Consider the following 9158-nt stretch of genomic DNA (forward strand, 5'->3'; position numbering starts at 1 on the left):
TACGTTTGATTAATGTTCATGTTAAAGGTTAAATAACTGTTAATAGTTATCCTCCCTATCCATGTGGAAGTGGTAAGTTTTTGGCTATTTAAGTTTAAAGGAAATAACTTGAAGCCTACCGTTTAGGTCGCTAGCTCTCTAGTTTGCGAGTTAGCATGTGTCTCAAGACCCTGCAGTTGCGCAATGTTGTAAATAAAAAGAGTATAAATGTGACTATAGTCGTGTTTTGTCATGTCTACAGGGCTCTAATAATGTTTTGTTCATTTTAATCTGAAAAAAATGATTTGTCTACGCACCAACTAGTATATGTGGTTTCTTAAGTTTTTATTTTTTGCAGTTTTATTATTATTATTTTATATTTATTTATTTATAATTTATATTTATTATTTATATTTATTTATATTATTTTATTTATTTTATTTATTTATTTATTACTGATTGATTGATTTTCTTTATTCTTGATTTGTTTATTTATTTTTCATCTTGTTTTGTGTAGAAAAATAAAAAGTAAGATATTTGAGAACAGTGGAATGTTTTATCAGAGCTTTTCTTGTAGAAAATTACATCCAAAGCAAAGTTTTTTAAATTTTTTTGTTTTTATTAAATGCACTTTTTTTTGAAAACCTGATGCAGCCCAGTCTCACTCAGACCTGAGCTCCAGTGGCCCCCAAGTAAACTGAGTTTAAGACCCCTGTTCTAGATGCTGACGAACTGCAGAGAACATTGCATCAACAATAAACTATTTTCTTATATTATTTTTCTAACTATATTATTTTCATCCAAGACAATTGTTTTTCAAAGACTGTAACTTTTACTTTAGTGGGTTTCCGGAAGCCCTTTATTAACATGCGGCTACAGAAATGTTGCATCAGACTCACCATTTCCGGGTGACGACATCAGCGTCACCGGTCATCGTGACAGTTTCTGCTAGCTAGTAGTAACCGGACTGCGAAAAGTCATTTACTGTGGGACAGCTTTTCACTGGTTATGGCTCAGCAGACCGTCGTGGAGAAAATGAACGAACTGGATGTGAACGGAGGTCTTAAGGTAACACTTTGCCTTCATTTTAGTCATTCATTTTAGCCGGTTAGCATTTAGCTTCGCCTCGCACTCTTCATATACACACTGCTAGCGATGAGGTTCTTAACGCTTACAGGAAACAACTGGTAACCCCACTTTTTGGTGGATTGCAAGTCAAATTAAACGGTCTATTTGGGAGGGGGGGGGTCAGTCTTAATCGGAGAAAATATCACGCTGTATTGTTGTAACGTAGTCTTCACACAAAACTCTACTTTCCAAATGACAAATAAAGGCCACTTGTGGGAAGTCTACGTAAGAATTTGTGGGGCGTACGCAAGACCGTAGAAAGTTGTACTTTTCCATCGGTGACTCACATATTGATGTGTGTATTGACAGTCACTGGCTCAAGTATTTACTATATACTATACTTACTTATATTACTTACTCATATTAATATAATGATGCGAATACTGGCTGTTCAATGCATAAGTAAGGTGAAATTAAATCCATTGTATGATGCAACGTTTGGACAGGGAGGAGCCTCTGGTGGAGGAAAAGTGAAAGCCAAAAATGATGCTGGAGATGCTGGAGGACGAGTTGAGGTGAGTGTGCATATGCAGAAATCACATTTTCATATCTATTTTTACTGCTTTTGTGCATCTGTAAACGTTTACATTGAACTGCATCACAAGACGTAAAAGTGTTAACAGGGCACAAAACCTGACCCAAGAAAACCAAATACTGCAACATGTTCCCAAACTGTTTTCTCGATGTACAGCTCTCACCCGCACCAGAGTACATAGACAAGCGTCTGAGTTTGTACTCGAAGCTGAAAGCTGAGCATGACGCCCTCTTGGCAGAAAGAGCTTCCAAGGAGAGTCGAAACATCAAAGTGACTTTACCTGATGGCAGGGTGGTGGAGGGGGAATCATGGAAGACCACGCCCTACCAAGTGGCTTCTGGAATCAGGTCAGTCACTGTTGTAATTTAGGGTAAAACATTAGCTGCATCACTAAAAACTATAAATGCTGAAAGATATATTATTATAATGTTTGAGACAGCTATAGTATTGGTCTTATTAGTATTGCTGTTTTTTAAAGCTTTTTAGACCATAATATATTCAAGTGTGTTGTCCATAAACTATCTTTGATACTGGAATTTAGGCTTTTAATAAGCTTGTTTGGAGACACGGCATACTGTATTGTGTGCCTGTGGCTTTACTGCTAATGCTTTGGTTAGGTGGTCATAAACATGCTCTATTACTGTTATAAGATCATTAAAAAGTCAATTTTGCACAATTAGGGACCTTTTAACTTGTGCAGGTACGCCTAATTAAGTGTTTGTGGACTACCTTACAATATCGTCACATAGTCATAGCAGTTTTAACCAGACTTGTGTGTATAATTCCTGCACATGAACTTGATGTGCCGCACTCTGCTGTCCAGCCAAGGCCTCGCTGACAATACAGTGATTGCCAAGGTAAACAACAATGTGTGGGATCTGGACAGACCTTTAGAGGATGACTGCAGCCTGGAATTACTCAAGTTTGATGACGATGAAGCTCAAGCTGTAAGTCCACAGAAGCAAATGATTTCACCCTATGAGTCGTTTAGAACAGTCATTATTTTCGTTATCTTTACAGGTTTACTGGCACTCAAGTGCCCACATCTTGGGTGAAGCCATGGAGAGAGTGTATGGGGGTTGTCTCTGCTACGGTCCGCCCATCGAGAACGGCTTTTATTATGACATGTTCCTTGACAGCAATGAGTAAGCCTGGCAGGATATTCCTGATACTTGTGCATGCTAGATTGGCAAATGAGAGATGAATATCTTTCCTGTGAGCAACCTTTCCACTTGACCTTTCCTATATGAATTTCCCTATGCTGCAGGAGAGCTGCCGCTGTCTAATTAATTCCATAGCACCCTTAATTAAGTCATGTTATGCTAATGGACTTCGTTTTACCAAGGAGATTTTGACATTGCAGACTCCCCCAAGCCAATAACTCTTGACTATTATAGCCCAGGTTTCTCAAAGGTTCTCCTATAATCACATTGGTGCTGACACTTCAGATGCCCTTTAAACACTAGCAGTGGTTTCGGGGCAGTTTCATTATCAATGCAGGCCGCAGAGTTGGAAATAACTAAGATGCTGTTGCTTTTTCTGGAATTGTTGTGCAGAGGAGTATCAAGCAATGACTTCCCCTGTCTGGAGACCTTGTGCAAGAAAATCATCAAGGAGAAGCAGCCATTTGAGAGGTTGGAGATCAAAAAGGAAACTCTATTGGAGATGTTCAAGGTTTTGCCGAACACCCCCTCCATTAAAAATCCAAGAGAAAGTCATTTGCTTGAGTAATAAATTAAAAAATAGCAATTCTTCATCTTGACAGTACAACAAGTTCAAGTGCCGCATATTGAACGAGAAGGTCACCACTCCCACCACTACAGTTTACAGGTGAGTGGATGTGCTTTGATTACTCTGATGCATCAAAATGTCATGTAAATGATCTTCAATACCCACAAATGCTGCATTTCAGATGTGGTCCTTTAATTGACTTGTGTCGGGGTCCACACGTGAGACACACAGGGAAAATTAAGGCACTGAAGATCCACAAGGTGAGCCTTTTAATTTTTGGGCTGTATGATTCTTAATCACTGCAAAGTCTCTGCTCTAAAAGACGCGATATTTCAATTAATCACGTCACTTGTATGAATAAATGCTTGACATCAAACCAACAGGTCAGCTCTTAACTCATCATTGAGTTCTGCAAATAGAGTGGCCTGCCACAAATACATTTGGTGCTACTTGCTTGCCCTCACTCATAAACACATTTTCTAACATATTATTTATTGCTGTAACATACCCGGTCTGCCAGAAGATAAAAACACTTAGCAGGAGAGATGAGTGTTGCCAACATAGCAACTTTGTTGCTATATTTAGCGAGCGATCTGACCTTTGTAGAAAACAAAAGCGTAAAAGTGACTTGCAACAAATCTAGTGAAAATACTTTAGTGACTGACAGAACTGAAAGAACGTTTGGCTCTTCTCAACGAGCAACAAGTGCTGCTGTGGGCCTCCTGTCCATACAAAAGCACTCACAGGCTGGTTTGTCTTGAGACAAAAAAACAATGACAAAAAGATGCGACAGTAGAAAGTTCATTTGAAATTCTAAACATAATTGAGTTGCTTTTAATGTGTTTTACTAATTTTTTACTAATGTGTCCTGGCCAATTATCCAAATTTGACAATTACATTACATCACTAATTCTGAAATAAAGAAAGATATTTTTATTTGCTTTTGTGTGTGCAGAACTCCTCCACATACTGGGAGGGAAAAGCAGACATGGAGACCCTCCAGAGGATTTACGGCATCTCCTTCCCGGATGCCAAAATGCTGAAAGAGTGGGAGAAGTTTCAGGAAGAGGCCAAGAACAGAGATCATCGCAAACTTGGCCGGGTATGAACCAAGGAAGCAGTGAGCTTGCAAACGATATCAAGAGTCCATATCAGAGTTTTTCTAGGAGTAAAAGGTACACTGTAACCAGCTTTGAGTGATTTGTAAATTGACCTGACTGTAACAATCAGGACCACTTTAGGAGACTTGGTTTCTAAACTGTCAGCAGCTGTAATTCATGTCTCCGAATTTGCGGAAAAGTAAGCCTATACAGGGAGAGTATTGTCAGACAAATCCTCATTCAAAGTGCTTGATGAGTCAGTTCAAATTAAAACTGCTTTGACCTACTCGTCTACAGGAACAGGACCTGTTCTTCTTCCATGACCTGAGCCCAGGGAGCTGCTTCTTTCTGCCTAAAGGCGCCTTCATCTACAACACCCTGATTGAGTTCATCAGAGTAAGTCGGCATCATAATTGAAAAAAAGTGTAACTAGAGAGTTAGAAGTCAGGCCACACAGAATGGGAATTGTACATGGAAGTGTAGCATTTTCAAGTGCAACTTGGTCTACAACAAAAGAGCATTTTTGGTAACTGGTAAGTAGTGACATGTTCAACAACGTTAATCATTAGGTACACTAATGAGATTCATTCAACACAGTTTATTAATCAATGTGATTGCAGTTTGCACTGCATCATACTTGGAGCTGTTTCATACATTTTCAGTGAGTGTATATTCCAGAAGAATTTCATAAATAAAATGGAGCACACATTGTCCTCCAGCTCTTGGCTCACGGCATACGGTGTGAATTGATATCCGATTTGGATGGCTGAATAGGAAGATAAGTTATTTTTGAGGTGGTTCTGCATCATTTATTGGAGAATCTCCAGAGATAATGTTTAAACTCTGCTTAACGAGATGACGTTAGAAAGCTTAATTTTTTTGCCCCTGGCAGAGTGAGTACAGGAAAAGAGGCTTCCAGGAGGTGGTAACACCCAACATCTACAACAGTAAGCTGTGGCAGACCTCTGGTCACTGGCAGCACTACAGCGAGAACATGTTCTCCTTTGAGGTGGAGAAAGAGACCTTCGCCCTCAAACCCATGAACTGCCCTGGCCACTGGTGAGGTTTCATCCTCACACTTTTTTCAATGGCGATACTTCTATATGAAAATGGTAAATGGCAGTAAGTAACAGGGTCTGCATTTGATTTCAGTCTCATGTTTGATCACCGGCCACGCTCCTGGAGAGAGCTGCCCCTACGCATGGCCGACTTTGGCGTCTTGCACAGGAACGAGCTTTCAGGAGCCCTCACTGGCCTCACCCGCGTCCGCCGTTTCCAGCAGGATGACGCTCATATCTTCTGCTCCATGGAGCAGGTGAGGTCATTTTGTGCACATTACATCTCAGCAAAACTTTCAGTGTATTTAATTTACTGCAATTTGCAAACTTGGTTTTCATTGAAATGTTATTTGCTATACATCTGCTGTTGACTTCAGATTGAGGACGAGATCAAGGGTTGCCTCGATTTTCTGCGCACCGTGTACGATGTATTCGGCTTTACTTTCAAACTAAACCTTTCTACGAGACCAGAGAAATTCCTCGGAGAGCCCGCCGTCTGGGAGCAAGCAGAAAAGGTAATCTGAACGCCTCTTGTTTTTCTCGCTTAGCCGAAAATGTCAAGCGCTCACACAGAGTCTCGTGGGGAGCGAAGATGCCCGTTCTGTGATATTATCAAGATAGAAATTGAAGAGCAGCAAATAGATTGTGGCTTGCAGAAGACAAAGAACATCTATATTTAACAGAATGGGCTGTATGCTGCGTATGTGCTGGCAGCGTTGAAAACTAAAAATGTCTGGATCTCCCGGATTACAAACACCAAATGTTGGCAGCCCTGTATGTATACACAATTGAGGCCTAGTGCGTGCGTGCGTGTGTGTGCGCACGTGTGCATGTAAAAAAATCTCAATTCTAAGCAAGAAAATAGTGATCATTATGTGCAACCCTAAAATATGCAGAAAGGTTTTTCACATTTATATTAACCACTTATTATTTTACAAAATAGTAAAAAAATATATATACATATTATTATAATGGACAATTACATGATGTATTATTATATTGTAATGTACAGTTGATTGATCATTAATTAAGGAAGTGCATCTGTGTGCTCATCCCAAGTAGCAATACAGAATATCTAAATATTTGTACATATGATTTTCTTTGACAGCAACTGGAGAACAGCTTGAATGACTTTGGAGAGAAATGGGTTCTCAACCCAGGTGATGGAGCTTTCTACGGACCAAAGGTGAACAACCTAATGATGCGTTTTAACCGTTAATTAGACAAGTGTCATTCATTTTACCTTCTGTGCCGTGCTTCCCCACACAGATCGACATCCAGATCAAGGATGCTATTGGCCGATACCATCAGTGTGCCACTATCCAGTTGGATTTCCAGCTACCGATTCGCTTCAATCTCTCTTTTGTCAGGTAGTTACGCAGCTTGATGGTTAAAGTGTTGCAGCAGGAGGTGAAACATTACAACTACAATGAAAGATGGTATGGTGTAATCTACATGACGGGCCCATGATGTTATTTTACAGCCATGATGGCGATGACAAGAAGAGACCAGTGATTATCCACAGGGCCATTCTGGGATCAGTCGAGCGAATGATCGCCATCCTCACTGAAAATTACGGAGGAAAATGGTTTGCTGGATTCATTTTAATTAAGGACCTGCATGAGACTCAGTTTTATAAGGGAAACATCAAACATATTTGTCCTTGTCCTTGTTGATGTGCAGGCCACTGTGGCTGTCTCCTCGCCAAGTGATGGTGGTACCTGTGGGACCAACCTGTGAGGAGTACGCTCAGAAGGTCAGCACAATGACACATAGTGTCCCGAATCTGTCCAACTGAAGGATAAAACAGGAATATTTCACAAATGTTCTGGGGGCCACATAGTTGAGGAGTTAAGAAATGGGTCCGCGCTTCGCCCAACACTATACTGTTCTTGTTTTGTATATAATGTGAATGCAAGTATCGACCACAACTTAAAACACTTTTGCCAAATGGCTAACATAATTATAGACTTAATTATATAAAGTAATAAATTCATAATTTTCAACAATGACTATGTTAAAGTGGCCGCATGGTGATCGAGAAGACCTGAGTTCGATTCTCTGCTTGGACATCTCTGTGTGGCGTTTGCATGTTCTTTTTGTGCATGCCTAGGGTTTCTGAGTACTTCGGTTTCCTCCCACATTCCAAAAACATGTTAAGGTTAATTGGTGACTCAAAATTGTCCATAGGTATGAATGTGAGTGTGAATGGTTGTTTGTCTATATGTGCCCTGCCATTGGCTGGCAACCTGTCCAGGGTGTACCCCGCCAGAGACAGCTGGGATAGGCTCCAGCATACCCGCGACCCTAGTATAAGCAGCATAGAAAATGGATGGACTGTTAAAGCTCCTTAAAGATCTTTTGTATAACTGGACCGCTTCACTGATATGATCTGCTGAAAAAAATGCTTATCAAAGATAGTCTATAAGACAGGAGTGCCCTGCACAACTGAAAAATTATTCCAATCAAAGACCTTTTGTATGATATATTTACTGGGAAAAAAAATATTAATCAAAGATTTATAGTGCTCTGGTGTTTTTGGACATCTTGCAAAAAAAAAAAAAAACTGACAGGGGTGGTCTATTATTTTTAAGGATTTACTGGATTCAAATTCATCAAAGATCTTCTATACAGGGAACTACTATTGAAAAAAGAAATATCAAATCTATATTTGCCTTCATAGCTAGAAGGTGCATTACTGCCACCAAGTGGACAGGAGACTTAACACTTGCTTTAATATGTGCAGGTTCAGCAGGAGTTCCACAACAGTGGCTTCATGAGCGACGTGGACCTCGATGCCGGATGCACTTTAAACAAGAAGATCCGAAACGCCCAGCTGGCTCAGTACAACTTCATCCTGGGTGAGTCTTCCTTATGATCCTTCCTCCCTCCTCATATCTACTGTTTCTAATTATTTTTCCCCTCCTGTCTACTTGAAAATAGTGGTGGGAGAGAAGGAGAAGACCGGTAACACTGTGAACGTGCGCACTCGGGATAACAAAGTCCACGGGGAACGTGGCCTGGAGGAGTGCATCCGGCGTCTCAAGGAGCTCAAATTGTCCAGGAATCGGAATGCGGAGGAAGAATTTTAAGCTTTTTACAACATAACAAACGGCTTTCCACCCAATCAACAAAACCTTGACTCGGTTAAGTGTAAGAGGGCTCTATTTTTTTTACATTGGTGAATGTTGTTCATTTGGTCCCGACTGCGTCTCTTGTGCGAGTAACATTGTTGACTTTAACGTCATGGGATTACATACAATCATGTGACTTGGTGCTTGCTCTCCTCGTATTGGGTAACTTGTAACACACCAGTTTGCATTTGTAATGATCTGCTCTTCATGCTCTGTCTGCTGCTTTCAGGGAATTATACTAGAGTTGCCATTTTTGGAAATTAAACAAGTCAATTCTTGATGTGTGTGTGTGTGGACTGAATACATGTATTAACCTCATTGCCCATTGTCATTTAGGCTAGAATGTGGAGAAAACAGACAATCTTAATTATTTGATAATCTACGAACCAATGCGATCATCAGATATGTTGTTCTGAAATACACTTCGAGCCGACCCCTAGTGAGGATAAGCGACATAGAAAAAGGATGGCTGGACTACCAGTTGACATTTCCT

General features: G+C 40.3%; 1 protein-coding gene across 1 annotated transcript; it reads left to right on the top strand.

Annotated features, from left to right (window-relative positions):
* The first annotated feature begins 870 nt into the window (after window positions 1-870).
* tars1 (threonyl-tRNA synthetase 1) lies at window positions 871-8943 on the top strand. The gene is made up of 19 exons (XM_058071690.2): window positions 871-1047; window positions 1554-1622; window positions 1799-1989; window positions 2466-2589; window positions 2663-2787; window positions 3199-3316; window positions 3408-3472; window positions 3555-3633; window positions 4329-4475; window positions 4771-4869; window positions 5366-5532; window positions 5626-5788; window positions 5909-6046; window positions 6640-6717; window positions 6801-6901; window positions 7015-7119; window positions 7215-7287; window positions 8278-8392; window positions 8475-8943. Exons 1-19 carry the CDS (start codon window positions 988-990, stop codon window positions 8621-8623), a joined length of 2166 nt encoding a protein of 721 aa, XP_057927673.2. The 5' UTR covers window positions 871-987; the 3' UTR covers window positions 8624-8943.
* The last annotated feature ends 215 nt before the right edge of the window (window positions 8944-9158 follow it).

Source organism: Doryrhamphus excisus, linkage group LG3, assembly GCF_037039965.1.
Source record: "Doryrhamphus excisus strain RoL-2023G ecotype Guam linkage group LG3, RoL_Dexc_Guam_v1.1, whole genome shotgun sequence".
In the NCBI taxonomy this organism is placed as follows: Eukaryota; Metazoa; Chordata; class Actinopteri; order Syngnathiformes; family Syngnathidae; genus Doryrhamphus; species Doryrhamphus excisus.

Excerpts from the sequence above, each read along its gene's own strand:
- tars1 (XM_058071690.2), top strand. The coding sequence starts at position 988 with ATGGCTCAGCAGACCGTCGTGGAGAAAATGAACGAACTGGATGTGAAC. Across the intron at positions 5,789-5,908 it reads TCTTCTGCTCCATGGAGCAG|ATTGAGGACGAGATCAAGGG; the intron begins GTGAGGTCATTT and ends TGTTGACTTCAG. Across the intron at positions 6,047-6,639 it reads TCTGGGAGCAAGCAGAAAAG|CAACTGGAGAACAGCTTGAA; the intron begins GTAATCTGAACG and ends TTTCTTTGACAG.